Source organism: Juglans regia, chromosome 12 (genome assembly GCF_001411555.2).
Source record: "Juglans regia cultivar Chandler chromosome 12, Walnut 2.0, whole genome shotgun sequence".
Classification (NCBI taxonomy): domain Eukaryota; kingdom Viridiplantae; phylum Streptophyta; class Magnoliopsida; order Fagales; family Juglandaceae; genus Juglans; species Juglans regia.
The window spans coordinates 2,623,772-2,642,907 of record NC_049912.1 but is presented as its reverse complement, the minus strand read 5'-3'; the positions used below and the strand labels follow the sequence as shown (position 1 = coordinate 2,642,907).

Sequence of the window (19,136 nt, the reverse complement as noted above, 5' to 3'; positions counted from 1 at the left end):
AAAAAGAAAAGACAGATTTTTTGGACAACTTGTTGGGAGTTTGAGTTATACATAATTCAAACAATAAAATCGTCACTGGAGAAAGCATGCTAGCCAACCAATGGACCCTTTCAAAAGCTATTAAAAATAAGTTTTTTTTCCCTGATTGAGATTTTGTATCTAGTTAATCTAAAGTTAAATTTATTAAATTAAAAGAATTCTATATTAACTTGGCTACCATATTTTCAGGCTTGATTTAATAAAGTGAACATTTATAAGACTTAACTATATAATAAATTTTGAGCTACACTGTAGAGGCAAACCGAAAAAAATAGAGTATAAAGTCGGCCGCTTGATTGCCTGGAGTCCTGGACAGTGAATGTGATTAAAACATTAGAAAGCGAATTTTTATTCTCTCAAACTATATTATAAAACTATGAAAGTTGTTATTTTACTCGTCATCTTAATTTTTATTATCTTCTCATCATTTTATAATGTGATATTAGATGATTGATGACTATTTATTATATTTTACTTGTAAATCTATTATCTAATACCACATCATGAAATGACGAGATGATAGTAGTGAGAAAATAAATGATAAATAGATTTTTACACCAATTCGATTGTTAATATTGAGTTAGGGCACTGTCCCGAAGTAGATTTGGCAGTAGCCATTCTTCCTGAGTAGACATTGTTATTTTACAAACGGCAAACTATGGGTTGGTGTTAAGTGCATAGCGACTTTAAAAGGTATCTTGGAAATTCTCAATCGGAATTTTCTTGCTGGGATTGAAAAAAAAGAAAAAGAAAAAAGAAAAAAGCAAGGTGTCATAAAGCAAGCTTGCCTTTTTCCAACGCTTTAGGCACTAAACCAGAGCAAATAAACACATTTAAGGACTTGGCTTATAGATTGAAGTAGGAAGAGTGAATAAGTGAATCTCACTGATTACTGCCGTCTGGTGATACAAGTAAACAAACATAATTCCTCTAGCCTCGAGAGGATATGGTATGGCATGGCATGGCAATGGGACAGTTTTCTATCCATGATTAAGCTTCCCTTGGCTTTGATGAGCTCCTCAACATGTTCCTAATTTCTACATTGAGCAACCAAAAAGATGATGTTCCAAGCTCTCCTCCTAGATGACAATATTGGATTAAATACTTATTTTTTAAAAACACACTTTCTCATGAAATAACAGGGAGAGGTTTTAGTATCTTATTAGAGAGAAAATTCCATATTGATTCAGAGAATACCTGATCAAATATATTACACAGACCTGACAACTAATTTAGAAAAAGGCTGTTCCATGCTGCAAGGATTCTCTGATTTCAACGGAGAGGCCAAACTCATCTTGGAAAAATGAGGCACTGTCCATCCACAAACTGATCTAAAACATTCTCCAGCAATACTTACCCTCTTTGCACTCATTTTGATTTCTTTCCTTGCTTCTTCTTGATAACTTCGTCAACGTACATAATGCCCTTGCCCTTGTACACTTCAGGCGGCTTACAGCTACGAACGGTAGCAGCAAACTGGTGCACTCTTTGCTTGTCCAATCCAGTGCAACATATTACATTGTTCTTGAAGCAGAAAACACGGACAGCCGGAGGAACAGTCAATTCAACCTCATGACTGTATCCCAATTTGAGAAACAAGAGGCGTCCTTCAGCTTCAGCTCTGGCTTTGTACCCAACACCCACAATCTTAAGAAATCGAAAAAATTTGGCTTCCATTGCGAATAAACCAACAATAAATGATCCCCTGAATTCTTCTGAGATAAACATGTAGCAGCAGTGAACAAAATTTTAGCATGAAAACATAAACAAAAGGAACCGCAAATTTTCTTCAAGCCTAAGGGAAAACATATACCTTTCTTTGGAGCCAAAAGAGAGTATAAATATAATAGCAAGTGCATATATAGATCATCTCACTGATAAGATCAGGAAGTTTAATCTTAAAAAAAAAACCTCGTTTGTTTTCACAATTCCTATCATCTCATCTAATCATTACAATTTTTTCAAATTGACACACAAAATAAAATAAACAATTCAACTTTTTCAAATCTTAAACAAAATAAAATTAAAAAAATATATTTTAAAAATATTTTATTCAACTTTTTAATCACATCTCATCTCATCCGAGGTTATTTTTTTAATTTCATAAGTTGAAAGGGAAAAGTATATTGGGTTTTGGAAGCAACGTGAAGGTATTCAACTCAAACCACACTGTTTGTGCTCTTCATGGTCAACCCTAGTTCCCAAATCGAGACTCAAAACTCCAACATTTATTCATGCTACAATAACCCATGGCAACAAAGTTAACAGTTCATCTCCAAAATCCCAAGAAATAAATCTTCAAATACTTCCTCCAACACATTCATAAAAAGCCTTGCAGACATTTCTCTATGGGGTTTCGGCCTCATCCGCACCCCCTCCCCACAAAAATAAAGGCGTAAACCACTTCCCATACTCCCAATGGTTGAGCACAATAAAGTTATAAACTCCCAACAATCACACCTTAAACCAAATTTTTTTACTTTTCATCTCCCCAAAAACCCCCAATTCTGGCCCTTTCAAATCACATTCTCAACCTCCATTCACTTGCATGAATCCTTACCGCCCATACGTATAAACATGAATCAAGCATTTCGATTGAGAAGTTTCAGAGATTACCTTAATTTTGAGGTAGCGAACCTACAGACGCTAGCTTCTAGCTCCAGTGAACTCTTCAGGATTTTTTCGCCGGAGGATAGTTAGTTCCGATGACCGGAGGTGACGGCTGGTGCGTGAGTGTGCGAAGGAATCGAGTAAAAGAGAACGACAGACAGCGGCCCTAGGGGGTGGAAGGTTTTTTCTTCTCTTCTTCGCGATAAAACGATGTCGTGTTTCTACCAAGCCCATGTCTAATCCTAGCTTCCTGCTCGGCATGGGCTGACCCCAAGAAATTTACTGAAGCCCAAGGGCCCAATCCACTTAAATAAAAAAAAAAAATGATAAAATTGACATGTTTTATATTTTTTGTATAAGAAATATTACTATACTCCCTAAATTATATTACTCATTTTGTTTTCTTGATTAACGTGACGCCATAATATGATATCACGTGACTTATTAAATGACTTCACTTAAGTTAATAAAGTGGATAAAAAGAATGAACATTGAAATAAAAATGAGTTGTGGAATAATTAAATATGGGAAGCATGAAATAAGGCATGAAACCAATTTTAGGGAGCAATGTTTTTTGCCTATCTCGAACCTTCATTTTGGTAATAAGTGGTTTCTTTTTTAATGTGATAAATTATTTCTATCATTTGAGCACCAACGTCATAACCACGTGCTACCGTAGGACATTTTCAACTTTCCCTTTCATTCCACCTTCCCATCCGACCGGAGTCACCTTTTGAACGATGCTTGGTCACCTTCAACACCTCTCAAGAATATTTCAAATTATTTCTTGTAAGTGAATTTTTGGACTATTGGGAAGTCAATGGGCCATCACGGACTCCGACCAAGTCCAGCCAAGCCCAACGATCTTCCTCTAAAGGGAGGCTATGGGCCAATGCGAGGTACTCGGCCCATGAGTAAAACCCTTCCGTGAAGCAATCCATGCGAGGATAAACGGGTGGTAAAGACTGATGGGACTCGCCACCTTCATATCTCCCCGAGGTTACCCTACTCATAGCAACTTGGGTAGATAGGATAAAACAAGTTAGGAAGCTATGTCGCATTAATTACACTACTCCCCAGATAGCACGTCGCATTGATGACGCCACCTTAGAAGTTACGCCGCATCAAAGGATGCTAACTAAAGTGAACGATTGAAAGAACATGGACCTCATGGAGTCAGATACGAAATATATCCTCCAAAACTTAGTATAAAAGCCAATCCCAAGATACGAAAAACTCTCTCTAATTCTTCTAAGTTTATGCACAAACTCATAAGGCAATATTATAACTTTGGACTCCCCGGCCTCCACTAAAGCCCCTCATTCTTTGTGTTTTCTCTAAGTGTGCAAGTCAAAGGCCGAAAACCAAAGTTGATGGAACTTGGCCCAAAGGAGTACAAAACACGAATTTAATAGTTGTGAATAATAATAAAATAATTTATAAATAATAATAAAATAGTTTATAAATAGTAATAAATAGTTTGTGAATAGTATTATAGTAATGATTTATTTATAAATAGTAGTGAAATAATTTGAAAAAAAAAAATCTAAAAACACTTATGTTTTCAAAGAGGTGCTTAGAGGCTAAGGCCCTGTTTGGATTCATAGATGGTCTCATCTTATCTTATCATTACAACTTTTTTAAATTTTCACACAAAATATAATAAACAATTCAATTTTTTCAAATCTCAAAACAATAATAATATTAAAAAATAATATTATAACAATATTTTATTTTACTAATTTAAAATCATCTCATCTCATCTCATTTCACTATTCAAATCCATAGTATTTGTTATGGTTCTCCTTAGCCCTTCCCACTATCGGAACTTCTTTTTTTTTTTAATATATTGTTTATCTTGTTAATAAAAAATAAAAAAAGAAAAGTAACAAGCAAATAAAATTGCATATATGACTACTGAATAGAAAAGAGTCAAAGCCAAAAAGGTCCCACCGAGATTTGAACTCGGGTTACTGGATTCAGAGTCCAATGTCCTGACCACTAGACCATGGGACCAACGACGTGCAATTTGGTCACATCATTATTATTTGATCATCTGACAAAGTTTGTAGGTTTCTTTCCGTTTCCTTCCAAAATATACGATCGGCCAACGGTCCCAAAGTCCGAACCGAGACAGCGACATGTGGTCAAGAGGCGTCAACAGCAATGCGACTGCAACGCGCCTTCTCAAGGAGAAGAAATGGGACGCGCTGGTCATCGGCGCCGGCCACAACGGTTTGATAGCAGCCACTTACCTCGCTCGTGGAGGCCTCTCTGTGGCTGTGCTCGAGCGCCGCCACGTTATTGGTGGCGCAGCCGTGACCGAGGAACTCATCCCGGGATTCAAGTTCTCTCGCTGCAGCTACCTCCTCAGCCTCCTCCGTCCCTCCATTATCAAGTGGGTTCCCCATTAAGCCTAGAAATTACAGCGTGCTTGATTCAATGATTTGTTTCGTACTTGAAATCAGTAACTCGACGTTTATATGCGATTTCGCGGTTACTTGTTGCTGTCTCTAAATTGTGCCTGCTTTTGTTATTATGGCTTATTGGAACCGAAGGGAATTAGAGTTGGTGAGACATGGGCTGAAGTTGTTGAAGCCGATATCTCAATCGTTTACGCCTTGTCTTGATGGGCGTTATCTTCTTTTGGGGCCGGATGACGAACAAAATTATTTGGAGATGTCAAAGTTCTCGAAACGAGATGCTGATGCTTATCCAAGGTGATATTACGTTGTCTAGATAGAGAACTTTTTGAACTATGTCTGTATGTTCCAACTTCCGTAGATGGATCCAGAGCATGTCTCATTTTAGCTGCTGTCAGCTGTCATCAGTTCGTAGAATGTATAGCAGAATATCGCTCAATCCGCTATAATATATGTAACAACTGGATATATCAAGTATGCTCCGAAAGTTGCGAGTTGATAGTCACTAGGTTGGTAGTGGTGCAATTGAGTGGCTTCTCTGGCTCTCCCATCCCTTGGAGTGTGAATGGCTCTATATGCATTTTGTACAGAATCTAATGAGTAAATGGAGCATCATGAATTGGGGCCATTGGAAATGTTGTGGCCGTCATCATATTCATTTTGGATCCTTAATTCTTTAAAGATGCTCTACAGAATACAAATGGAACTTTCATCTAATGGACTACAATATATTTACTTTGTCAAATTCAATAATATGACAACTGAGTTTGTCTTAACTTCTCTTGAATAGATGTAATATGCTTGGGGCCTAATTTCTTCATACCAGCTCATGTGCCTAGCAGTGCACAATACTGTTAATTTGGTTTCTGTCATGAAATCGTTTATCTCTTTTTACTGATTTCTAGATATGAAACTCAACTACAAAAGTTCAGTAAATTCATGGATTTTCTTTTGGATTCACAAACCCCTGAAACTCTCCAATGGGATTCATCTTTAAATGATTGGCTGAGGGATAAGTTGCACAAATCAGTTTTCTGGACTCGTTGCCTGAAGCATGTTCTCTCCTTGGGGCAAAAAGATATGGTGTAAGTGCTACCTTTCCAAATGAACCGCATGTTGGAATATTTTTAATCGTTTCTGTTTGTGGGATTCCCATGCGCCAAACCAACTTGATGTAATGATTATAGGTCATCTTTGACTAGTATGGCTTGAATTTTGAATTTTGTATGGTATTTAAGGAATTTCTATGATTTTGACAGGGATTTTTTGGACCTTTTGCTCTCCCCAACATCAAAGGTTCTGAATAAGTGGTTTGAGGTTGTCACTTGATCACTTTGAAGTGTCATTTGTCATTTGTTTAGTATATCCGAGAGGATGATGCCTTGGTGTTTTAATTAATCAACTTTGATGATTCCAAGGTACTGGCAAATATTAATAAAGATGACATTTTCAGCTGTGCGACCTTGTAGGCCTTCAACTTTGCTCCATGATGATCATGTAAAATGAAATTTTGAGGAATTTATGTTTAGTTTTGAGTCCTGAGGGAATTTCCTGGCCATAATTTGATGGTGAGAGCAATGATCACTCAAAGCCACTTTCCACTTTTTTAGATATTGTCACATAGTTGCTGTAAATGTGGATAAACCAAAACATAACTACTTAATAATATGTCCAATGAGCTCTTACACAGCAGGTAATTCACATCAATATAATCTGCACCTGTATCTGAGATTATGTTTAGAAAAAAGATAACTATTTTTGTAGAGGACTTAGGTGCTAGGTATAAAAAAAGTATGTACTAAATCAGTGGATAGTTGAAGCTTCAGTTGGAGGAATGAGAGTTAAATTTCTGTGAAAGTGAAGATTATCATCTAAAGGTTATTAGAGCTGCCAATTTATTGTTTTGTATGATTCCACAAGATTTTTAATAATTTTATGCAAGCCTTATTATTACTCACTTAAGAAAAGACGTTGACCTTCTTTTCTAATGATATATGCTATTAATTTGGGTGCAGTCGGATGTAGTGAAGGCAACACTTGCAGCTGATGCTATGATTGGAAGTATGGTAAGACAAGACTTCTATGCTGGATGCATTGTGTAGCTGTTTAATTGTCATTTGCGTTTGACCATGAGGGAATACAAATTGATATTTCACTTAAAGGTCACAACAAAAGGCCATGATTTTCTTCGGCTTGTCTTTTCCTTCATTTACGTCATTCATGACTATAGTACCTAGAATAAATGTTACGTTTTGTCCTTTAATGCTCTTCAATTTTATTTATCATGATGTATATTAGTGATAATGTTTTATTAATACGTCGAGGACTTGCTATTAGCTTTCAGGCTGCAACTCTTGTTTTGAGCAAAGCATTCTTCTTTTGCATTTGTGTTTGACATTGCTGTTTCCATATAGCATCTGGTTGCACTAAACACTGCATTTTGAAGTTGCAAAATTTGCTACATGCTAGAAAACAAAATCCACCACAGGGTACTTTTCACTTTTTTTTTTTCAATTCCTTTTTTGTTTTTAAATGGGAGATTTCATTTTTTATGAAAAGGAGTTTTTACAGGAGCGAGCTGTTCATAACTTATCAAAAGGAATTTTGTAAACTGTTAAGTACAAGCATCTAACACCTAAAATTGACTTGGGCGCTTTGTTTAAGTATTATCTATTTGCTTCCCATAAAGAAAATTTTACTTATAAAAAAAAAAAAAAATTTTAATTACATCTACTTTAACTAATTGCATGAATTTCTTAACTCATACCATTGACATTGACTTATTATCATCCACACTCTTGTCAGTAGGTGTATTTATGCGTCAAAATGATTCATATTTTCATTTCCATTGTTTTGTGCAGTTTATATTTGTTTGAATCACAATAACATGAGCAGTGTTCCCATCTTTTTTATTTAATTAAAGAAAAAGGGGGTCTTCCATTTTTTCAGTGTTAGTAAAGTTGCATTCTCAGTTTTGTTTCATAGGCAAGTATCCATACACCTGGGAGTGGATATGTCCTGCTACATCATGTGATGGGTGAAACTGATGGTGAACATAATATTTGGTCGTAAGTATCTCATATATATCTAATTTTTTAAGGTTTTTTTATTGGACGATCAATTTTGTGATTATACATTGTAGAATAGCAAGCTCAGCCCAGATATATGTATATTTCTGTGTGGTATCTGGTTCTACATATCTCATATGTGATACCTTTGTCTGTGTTGATATTCGAGCTATTTTCCTCACCCATGCTTTTATCATCCTTATTGTTGATTTAATGCGATAGGCATGTTGAAGGTGGGATGGGTACTGTATCTCTGGCTATTAGTAATGCTGCTAAAGAAGCTGGTGTTCATATTTTTACAAATGCAGAGGTATGCTTATTATTATTTTTAGAAGATGTTTATAAACAGTATTATGATGCATGACCCTTTATTCAAGGGTTTCTTCCTCAATGTGTTTATTTTTCTTTCTTCCTTAACATTTCTGAGTATCATTTAGGGGAGTTTATACTCAGAAATGTTTATTTTGATTTATATGGAAAAATAATGTCACTTCTTATTTTAAATGAAACATGCTTCTTTAAGCCAATTAGCTTTAACTGAATTGGCATTATTCTTCCTCCATAATAATTGAGTGGAAGGTGAGGTTATTGGTTTATTATCCTCTTGGTGCATGTGTAAATTACTAGTTGAAAAGAAAAAAACTAGTTTAGCCTTTTTCATAGTTAGCTCATATTCAATAAGGAAAAATTCTTCTCATCAACCACTATTCACTACCCCACACCCCACACCCAATGAAAAATACCCCCACACTCTATGAAAAACACCCCTACACCCTATGAAAAAAAAAACCTATAGGTGTGGGGTGTGAAAGTGAATAGTGGTTGATTCATAGAATTCCTCTTCAATAAGATGGTTTAGTTTTCATCACTCTATGCAACAATTCACTTCCCTCTGTTACAGGTTTGTTGTCTCTCAACCTTGAAAGTTCATTTTCTGTTCAGGTTTCAAAATTGGTCATTGAAGAGTCTGGCAGAGTAATTGGGGTTAGTTTGGTTCCTGTATTGCCTCAACTGAATAATCTCAAAGCATTCATAAAATGTTCTGAGATCTACATCGCGTTGACAATCTAGGTATTGATGGTTGATGGGGAACGATTGCATTCTTCAATTGTTTTGTCAAATGCGACACCTTACAAGACTTTCATGGTAAGAAGCTTAAAATTGCTGTTTTTGCATTTCCTTATTGGGAGTAGCATTGACAATCACGTACTATTAAGGAACAATGTAAACAAATTATCCATTGAAGGTGATAGATAATAGATTCATGCACTTTTTGATTTTTTTGCGACATCTTTTAGGCCCATGCACTTTCATATGCGTACACTTTTCTCTCCGTACACGTGCGAAATATTCACGCAGCTGGTGTTTCTTCGTCGTTAGCTTTCTGTAATGGCGTAGGAATATTGCAGTTTTTCTTTTCATTGACGTTGGTGGCTGTGGGTGTTTGATAGTGTACTGTTACACTGAATAATGCCATCCATGAAACGTGTTGTGATTGAGGTAAGCTTTTTGAGGTGAGTAGGGATGGGCTTTATGTATTTTTGAGTGAGAAAGGGTGGAAAGGGGTGAAAAATATGAGAGTGGGAGTGGGGACTGCTAGGTGGTTTTGTAGAGCTCTGGAGGGTGGTTTGAAGGCTACAAATAGGGGCTTCTACTTTGTTCATAGGGATTGGGACAAAGGCTATATTGCTCAAAGCTGTTCCAATGCTCGAGGGACTTACATGATTTTTGGCAGAGCATGGAGGTGGTGGGAGAAGGAGTTTCATCTTTATCCCTGAAGGCAGAGGTGGTATGGGCTGGAGGAACCTAATGGTGGTGTTGCAGGACGCTGTTAAAGGAGATGTTGCTGTTTTGACGGCACCTGTGAAACCTTTCTATGGAGTTCTTCCGTTGTCATTCAGGGAGGTGCTAGTAGGTCAACATGAGGGGCCTTGGGTTGTGAAGGGGTCAGAGATGTCAGGATTGCCCAAGTTTGGTGGTGTTCCATCTTTGGAGAGGGGTCAGTGCAGCGACGCTAATGGCAAGGATGGTGTTGGTCCGAATAAGAAACTTTGGTAGAGGCCTTAGCTGTTATAGAAACACGCTTGGGAGAACTAAATGATATAGTTGGTTGGCTGAAGCGCAGCGTTTTGGGGCAGGATATGGAACCTCATGGGGGCTTAGGAAAGGGATAGGCTTTGGGCCCAGTAGATGGACCTCAGCCCAAGGTCATTCTCGACCCAGCAAACTTCGTCGGGATTCCAAAGGCTGTTGCTGACCCATTGGTCCGTGGGCCCAAATCAACATTGTCGAGGAGGCTCAGGTGGTCTCGCCGTAGGCTGTTGCTCCATTGGCGACGGCATCTACACCGACGGGTCCTTTTCCAGAGCGTGAGGATCTGGTTCGAAGCCAAATCGAGAGAACTCTTCCTCCTGTGGTCGTGGGACCTCCATAGACTTGTCCGACGGTGGTCGCCGACTCGGCCTCGACTCAGGTTACGCCGGCGAGGGTGGTAGATCAAATTCTACCGTCGCGTGAGGAGGAGAAATCGCAGATTCCGTCTACGTTCTGTAGCTTTCAAGAAGTTGACTCCCAGAAATCGCCGATCCATACCTTAGAACCCTCATTTCTTTAGATGGGTCTTTGTTCTACCTATGATGACCATCTGGAGGTATTATCGGAAGAAGGGGAAATAAGGAGGGGGGTTTTCTTGGAAGATAAAGCTGGGGGGTTATCGCAAGGACTCTTGGAGGTTAATGTGGACTTCTCGGATTCTCTTGCAGTGGACAAAGTGGGCACTATAGTAGAATGGAAAGGAAACAATCTGTTTGGGGGGGAGGGAGACGTAGTAGTAAGGGAGCCTTTCCATTGTACTGTTCGTTATCGAATGATTTTGAGTTCTTTGAGTGGGTATTCCAAACAGTAAAGGACATCCAACAGGTTGTGGGTATGAAATGTGTGGGATATGAAGAACAGTTTATGGCCCTCCTCACGTCCATTGAGGCGAGTCATACTCAGTCTAAGAAAGCTGATTCTAAGAAGAAAAGGGAGCTTAATAGGCTTAATTGGTCGTTGAATGAGGGTAGCTCAAGCCGTGTTAGGTCCAAAGGGAAGGGGTCGACTGTGTCTTTATGAAGCCAAAAATTGTGTCTTGGAACGTTCGCGGGTTGAACGATGCTAATAAATGGCTACGCAAAAAAAATCTACTTTGGGATTGGAAGGCGGATATCGTATGTTTACAAGAAACCAAATTGAAATTGGTAAACAGAAAACTCGTGAGAAATGTGTGGGGTTGCCCGTATGCAGATTGGATCTATCTTGCTTCTGAGGGCATCGGGCGGTATTTTGGTGATGTGGGATAAAATGGTTGTGGAGAAGATGGAGGAGTTTGTAGGGGAATTTATAGTGGCTTGCTCTTTTAAGATGGTAGAGGATAATTTCTTGTGGGCTTTTGCAGGTGTTTATGGACCGAACGCTGACAATATTAGAAGTCGTTTGTGGGATGAAATGGCTGTTATCTATAGTGGGTGGGAACTTCCTTGTTGCATAGGAGGAGATTTTAATGTAGTAAGGTTCCATAGTGAAAGATCTGGAAGCAGCTGATTACATCCAGCCATGGCTGAATTTTCAGAGTGCATTTTTGACCTGAATCTGGTTGAACTCCCTCTAGTTGATAGTCTCTTCACATGGTCTAACAGTCAAAACTTGGTCCTGGCTGGATAGATTCTTAATATCGCTGAACTGGGAAAGCCATTATCCGGAGGTATGTCAGAAGCGACTGCCGCGCCTATGCTCGGATCATTTTCCTATATTATTAGATGGAGGTGGTATTCAAGGAGGTCGTTGTTTTTTGAAGTTCGAAAACATGTGGCTTAAAAACGATGGCTTTGTGGAGATGGTAAGGCATTGGTGATCTTCTTATCAGCTTTATGGTACCCATTCTTATATTCTTGCAGGCAAACTGAAAGCGTTAAAGGAAGATTTAAAACTTTGGAATTTCCAATCGTTTGGAAATATAGGGGAGCAAAAGAAAACTCTAATGGAGGAGTTACAAAATTTTGAAAGGATTATTGAGGATAGGGCTCTTACCCCAGAGGAAGCTTCACGTAAGACAGCGTTGGCATCAGAGTTGGAAAGGGTTTTAACTTTAGAAGAGATCTCTTGGCGACAGAAGTCAAGAGCTCTTTGGTTGAACTAACTCTCATCGGAGAACTAACTCTATTGAGATGCTGAAATCAACGGTAGTGATTGCACAGAGGCCCCTGTGATCCGGGAACATGTGGTGAATGGGGCTGGAGGCCCAAACTAGATGGACTTGGCTTTGAGTCCATAGAACCACAGACAATATCCTGGTTGGAAATATCTTTTGAGGAGGAGGAGGTATTGGATGTGGTTCGAAAGATGGTAAAGGATAAAACACCAGGTCCCGATGGCTTTACGATGGGGTTTTTTCAAACATGTTGGGAGGTCGTGAAAGATGACATTATGATTGTGTTTCAGGAGCTTTTCTCGGCTGGGAAATTCAAGAAAAGTCTGAATGCTACTTTTATTGCTTTGATTCCGAAGAAATCTGGAGCTATGGAGTTGAAGGACTTTAGGCCCATTAGTCTCATTAATGGGATATACAAAATCATTTCAAAGGTGCTAGCTAACAGGTTAGCGGTGGCAATTGATAGAGTAATCTCAAAGCCACAAAATGCTTTTGTAAGGGGTCGTAAGATTCTGGACTCGGTCTTAATTGCAAATGAATATCTGGATAGTAGATTAAAGTCTGGCACTCCAGGTATTATTTGTAAACTAGATATGGAAAAAACATATAATCATGTAAACTGAGAATTCCTCTTGTACTTACTAAAAAGATGTGGCTTTGGAGAGAGGTGGTGTATGTGGAGCAGATGGTGCATTTCAACGGCAAGATTTTCAGTCTTGATCAATGGGGTAACCCAGAGGGTTTTTTCAATAGCTCTCGAGGCTTAAGACAGGGTGATCCCTTTTCCCCTCTGCTTTTCGTTATCGTCATGGAGGCTTTGAGTAGGATGTTATCAGCTGTGGTTAGTCATGGTTTTATGGCTGGATTTTCAATGAGTGATCCATAGAGGGGCCTTATCTCAGTCTCTCACTTATTATTCGCAGATGACACTTTAATTTTCTGTGATGCAGAGCAAGATCAACTTAGGGCACTGAAGGCGCTTCTTTTTTGTTTCGAAGCAGCGTCAGGTTTGAGAGTTAACTTCGATAAATCAGAGTTAGTGCTTGTTGGGAACGTCAGCATTTCTCGACAGTTGGCTAACACTCTTGGGTGTAAGGTCGCTTCTCTTCCTATGACATATTTCGGGTTACCATTGGGGGCTGCTTAATGGGCTTTGTCTATTTGGAATACAATTATTGAGAAAATAGAACGAAGATTGGCTGGGTGGAAGAGACTGTATTTGTCTAAAGGAGGCCGGGTGACTCTTATCAAGAGTACTCTCTCTAACTTACCAACTTACTTTCAATCTTTATTTCCAATTCCAGCTAGAGTGGCGGCGCGAATCGAAAAACTTCATCGGGATGGGAGATGAATTCAAGTTTCATCTAGTCAGTTGGGATAGGGTATGCAGACCAATACCTTTAGGTGGATTGGGGATAAAGAATTTGAGAACTTTTAATCGGGCATTGCTTGGGAAATGGCGTTGGAGATAAAATGTAGAACCAGAAGCTCTATGGAAATTAGTGGTTGATTGCAAACATGGTAAGATTTTTTGGGGGGGGGGGTACTAGAGAGGGGAATGGGTGGGGATTTGGAAGCACATATGACGTGGTTGGGGGGTGTGGGGGAGGGCACTCGTATAAAATTTTAGAGAGACATTTGGTGTGGGGAGGAGGCTCTAGTGGACGCATTCCCTTCCATTTTTAGTGTGCCATTTGATCAAGAGGCTTCAGTGGCAGATCTCATGGTTCGTTCAGGGGATCAACTCCATTGGAATGTCACCTTTAGTAGAGCAGTTCAAGACTGGGAACTTAACAGTGTTGAGGCGTTTTTCAGTCAAGTGTACTCTACGAGGATGTCTAGTTTGAGAGAAGATAAACTGTGGTGGAATCCGGCAGGTAAGGGTGTTTTTTCGGTTCGCTCCTTCTATAAGTCCCTTACTAAGCTTCCAAACACGCATTTTCCTTGGAGAGGATTGTGAAGACACCTCCAAAAGCACTATTTTTCACTTGGACAATGGCTCTGGGTAAGATTCTGACCACTGATAATCTGCGGAAGTGTCGGGTTATTATTCTAGAATGGTGTTGTATGTGCAAGAAAGCTGGCAAGACAGTGGATTATCTTTTACTACATTGTGAGACAGTTAGAGCACTGTGGAGCGATGTGTTCATTCAAATAGGGTTGAATTGGGTCATGCCTGCTATAGTGGTAGAGTTATTGGCTTGCTGGGTAATGCCAGGTGGTGCTCCACAAATCAAAGCTGTGTGGAAGATGGTTCCTATTTGTATTATGTGGTGCATATGGCAGGAGTGTAATGAGCGGACATTTGATGATAAGGAGCAGACAATATAGGATCTTAGAATTTTATTTTTCCGCACCTTACTTCTGTGGGCTAGTGCTGTAGATTTTAATGGCCTAAATGTAATTGATTTTCTTCTTTCCTTTTTTAGCAACTAGATAGGTCCTATCTCTTGTATACCACCTTGTATACCTAGGTTTTGCCTATTCTTATTTATACTACCGTTTACTTATAAAAAAAAAGATTCAAGTCAGCTTCGCAAATTTTCTATAATTAATGTTTGTTTGTTTTAATTTGGTTAAAGGTTATGCCTTCATGATACAGGAGTTGGTGCCTCAAATTTTTCTTCCAGACGACTTTGTTCGTGCTATCAAGTACTCCGATTATAGTTCTGTAAGATTCCTTCACACGGGAAATTATTGAACATATATTTTCTCGTATTTTTTGGATAACTATATTTGAGCTGTTGGTTATGTGTTTTCTTAGGCGCCGTGAGATCCTTAGAGCACCACAGTTTCTGGATTACTTCTAGATAAAGAAGAAATCAAAGTGGAAAAAATGGTCTTTTCTTTGCCACAAATTTGTGGCCTAAAGAATAGTAAAAAGGGTAGATGAAGAACAATAGTGTAACTATAAAGGATAAAAAACTTGTACTTCCTGATGAGTTTCCATCAAGAGTTGGGTGTAATTTCCATTAACTGTTAGTTCTTCAAGGTGATGTGACCATTTTTTGTTTTGTTATGAGACAATTTTCTTTTGTCTATGTTTCAAATGATTTCCAGTTATGGAGGTTACGACATCTTGTGTCACTGACTGCTACAGGGAACGACAAAGATTAATGTAGCTGTTGATAAATTGCCGCAGTTCCAGTCTTGCAACTTGAATCATCCAGAGGTGGGCCCTCACCATACAGCCACCATTCACATTGGTTCGGAAAGGTATTCTAGCATGTACAACATTGCGATTTATTTTGTGTGTGTGCGTATGTGACTCATCACTGGAAAACCGAAAAAACAGGACAATTATGTTGTAACTTTGATTGCGAACTCAAAAGTGGTCTATTTCTGACTCCAAAAGCATTGCTCTTGATGTTGATAGTGTAAGTCTCATTAGATTGATGTCCTAGTAAAGCTTCTGCTAACGTGGTGTTGATGATATTCAACCTAGGGGTGGGCAGCGGGGCCCCGCACCCCGCTGCCCCACCCCAGCATTGTGGGGAGGGCAACCCCACCCTGCCCATGCGGGGGGTGGGGGGCGGTATGGCCCCAGCGTGGCCCCGCCCTGTCCCCCGCCCCGCACCCAATTTTTTTTAATATAAATATATATTTATACTATACATAATTACATATTTATAATATTTTTTATTTTTACTATATATAAATATAGTTATATGTATTAAGTAGAACTTTTACTTAATACTTTGTGTAAGTTGTAGTGTAGTAGGATAACCCTTTTATAGATTGCCTTCACAATACAAGTCTCACACTTGAGCAATGTGGGACTCTTGTATTGCCTAAATATGCACTAGCAAATTTAAAAACTACATAGTTTTTAAATTATAGCCATAATTACAAATTTAAATTTACAATTTAGGTCCAAAAATGTGTTTTTGATCACTTTTAGATCCAATAATAATTTTTGGATCTAGTTGACTGTAGTCCATTATTGAAGTGGGCGTGGGGCGGGGGGTGGGGAGGGGGCTACCCCGCACCGTATGGTACGGGTAGCACCCCTAATTCAACCATCTGGCCTGCTTATGTAATTAGTACCAATTCGCTATTTATGTTGTCAATTAATGGTGGAAATTTAAAAGTTAAGGGGATGTTGGGGATCTAAAAGTTTCTCAAAATTTTCTCATTTTCAATCCAAATGGCTTTGCATAAAAACAATCTCAATTATCAAAACACACTACAATTTTCGTAACAAACGAAATCAAACAACTTTCACAAAACTCAACAAGAACTCTCACAAAAATATTCTTGCCATACATATTTTCAGTGGGCCTCACCACTTTCTAAATCCCTGATAAAAATCATCTCTAAAAAAATTCTCAATTCAAAGGTATTTTTAGTATGGCCCACTATTTTCACAAAAATTGTCAAGAAAATCTTACATCCAAACATCCACAAAATATTTTCCCGGTAGAGAGTGATGTATATTATCTTCGTACTTTTTCCTGTCCTTTTGGGTCTATATTTGCTAGTATGGAGGAGATTGGTTTGGCTTGTCAAGATGCTTGGAATGGCTTACCATCACGGAGGCCTGTTATGGAGATGACAATTCCTTCTTCATTGGACAAGACTATATCTCCACCTGGTACGACCAAGTTTATCATCCTTTTGCTATGCATTCAGTCATAGCAATTTGAGTCATTTTTTTAGTTGTGTTTTGATCACTAACTGTATGCACCTAGAAGAGCACTAAAAGAAAAAACAAAGCTTGATAGAGGGTGATCTATTCCTGGTTATCCTTTCCATTTATTATTGAGGTATAGGGAAAACCACAAAAAACTCCTTAGAAAGAAATTGTATTATTTAATTCAATGATGTTGGTTTGATCTCCGTACCATCCAGGTTTTGGTAACAAGCATAGACAGAACATTCAGAAACATGCAACTACTCTCCTGAAACAAATTTTATACAAATTGACTGAAGAATGATTAGAGGACCAGTTGTTCTTGTCAATGGATCCATGTATTCTTCATTTTTTAGTGATGCTGATTAAATTTTCTACCGCTTCAATACATTTTTCGTAATAAATTCTACTTAAAAAAATCCTTAATAAATTCTAGGAGACCTTTCACTTTTTTATGGTGAGAATTGAGTGCATGCAGTTGAGTTGGATGTAATAACGACAATACCTAAAATGGACGATAATGGTTTTTGCTGATCTTATGCTTTAGCCATTGCAGTTTGGCGCATGGTCTCTGTTAATTCTTCATTTTTATATAAGCTTTGTTGTTATCCTGGATTAAGTTATGGAGCTTTACTTGTAAAATGTCAACTCTGTATCTTTTTGTAGGTAAGCATGTGGTCAGCTTATTTACACAATACACACCATATAAACCTACGGATGGTAGCTGGGAAGATCCTACATATAGAGTAAGTTGCTATTCTACCTTCTGAGAGTGTGTTTGTGCAAAGGCATTGGCATTGGCACTCTAATTTCCATTTGCATGTACTTTAGGTGACCAGATGTTTCTTGTGCACTTCAAATTACTAACAGTTATACTGGTTTATTTATTTTCCTTTTCTAAATGCAATGTATAAACCATTTTTAACTCATAACAAAAAGCAGACCTGCTCAATTCATTGATTTGATTCTCTGTACGTAGGAACTATATGCACAAAGATGCTTCAATTTGATTGATGAATATGCCCCTGGCTTCAGCTCATCAGTCATTGGTTATGACATGCTAACACCACCAGATCTTGAAAGGGAATTCGGTCTGACAGGTAAATTATTCCAGATATGTACCTCTATGTTCTTTACAACTGAGTATCGATGTTATGAATTGTATTTTTTTTTTTGTGAAACTTGCATCTTTGTTTTGCCTGTGGAAAAAGTAATGGTTGAATGGATAAAGCATGCTTTTATGTTTCCTTGCTAGACTATGAGGACGTGTGAGACATATTGAACATTTTTGCATTTCCAATTTTATTACTAAATGAAAATAAATGTTAACAGGTGGGAATATATTTCATGGTGCTATGGTTTTGGATTCACTTTTCTTGATGCGACCCGTGAAACAATGGTAATCCTAACAGCCTTTGGAAGTTACTATAGGGGATGATGAAGGATATTTTAATGCAAGCTAGTCTGTATGAATGCAATATCTGTTATTTTTTGGACACAGGTCAGATCATAGGACGCCAATTAGAGGGCTGTATATGTGTGGAAGTGGATCACATCCTGGAGGAGGGGTGATGGGTGCAGCCGGCCGTAATGCCGCATATGTGGTTCTTCATGATGTTAAGAAGCATTCTCGTTAGAAGTCGCTATACATTTACGATTGATGCATCTCTCTCCAGTTGGATTGCTTCTGTTATTTGTAACAGAACCTTCAGTTATCTTGGATCTCCCCTCGGAGCTTAATGGTCAAAGTGCTCGGGATCTGAGTTTTAGGCTGTAGTTTTTAGATTCGATTCCATATTTGGGATACTATGTTTCATTCTAGCGTTGGGATCGCGTATTTAAGATTTAGCCAATGTTTGGATGCAAGTAAAAGTAAGACTAGTTTGCTAGTTTAGATTTGATTCCACCAAACAGAAACAGATTTGGCTACCAGGGCGATAGAACTGGAGGCAATTTCTAACCTGCATTATGTGTAAATGCGGCTTCCATTAATCGATGTCTGTATAGACGTGCAACCAAACCTTTGTCTCTTCAACACACGCATGCTCACAATCGATTTATGACAGATGCAGCCGTGCAACAGCCAATCACCCGAAATTGCGATCATGCGCGCGGGCGTGTTTGTACCTTCGGGTGCGTGTTGAACTGTTATAATCACGAGGGTTAAAGGTTTA

At 38.5% G+C, this 19,136-nt stretch overlaps 2 protein-coding genes and 1 non-coding gene across 5 annotated transcripts; 1 reads left to right on the top strand and 2 right to left on the bottom strand.

Moving 5' to 3' along the window:
• Positions 1-1,144: 1,144 nt before the first annotated feature.
• On the bottom strand, positions 1,145-2,831 carry LOC118343940 (60S ribosomal protein L6, mitochondrial-like). 2 transcript variants are annotated; one of them, XM_035683260.1, is made up of 2 exons: positions 2,656-2,831; positions 1,145-1,751 (listed from the first exon to the last, which is right to left on the bottom strand). In XM_035683260.1, exon 2 carries the CDS (start codon positions 1,714-1,716, stop codon positions 1,408-1,410), a length of 309 nt encoding a protein of 102 aa, XP_035539153.1. In that variant the 5' UTR covers positions 1,717-1,751; positions 2,656-2,831; the 3' UTR covers positions 1,145-1,407. The 2 variants fall into 2 exon arrangements, with proteins under 2 accessions (XP_035539153.1, XP_035539152.1); XM_035683259.1 differs by having other exon boundaries at positions 1,145-1,754; positions 2,656-2,830.
• Positions 2,832-4,593: 1,762 nt separating this feature from the next.
• Positions 4,594-4,665, bottom strand: TRNAQ-CUG. Its single transcript has one exon. It is a non-coding gene; the product is annotated as a tRNA-Gln (tRNA).
• Positions 4,666-4,745: 80 nt separating this feature from the next.
• Positions 4,746-19,136, top strand: LOC108997570 (pyridine nucleotide-disulfide oxidoreductase domain-containing protein 2-like). Of its 2 annotated transcripts, none has more exons than XM_018973907.2 (16): positions 4,746-5,047; positions 5,208-5,369; positions 5,978-6,157; positions 6,332-6,389; positions 7,088-7,138; positions 8,058-8,140; positions 8,363-8,450; positions 9,083-9,124; positions 9,212-9,286; positions 14,932-15,000; positions 15,430-15,545; positions 16,811-16,923; positions 17,629-17,708; positions 17,942-18,062; positions 18,295-18,361; positions 18,464-19,136. In XM_018973907.2, the coding sequence occupies exons 1-16, from the start codon at positions 4,791-4,793 to the stop codon at positions 18,597-18,599; spliced, it is 1,698 nt and encodes a 565-aa protein (XP_018829452.1). In that variant the 5' UTR covers positions 4,746-4,790; the 3' UTR covers positions 18,600-19,136. The 2 variants fall into 2 exon arrangements, with proteins under 2 accessions (XP_018829452.1, XP_018829454.1); XM_018973909.2 differs by having other exon boundaries at positions 18,469-18,584.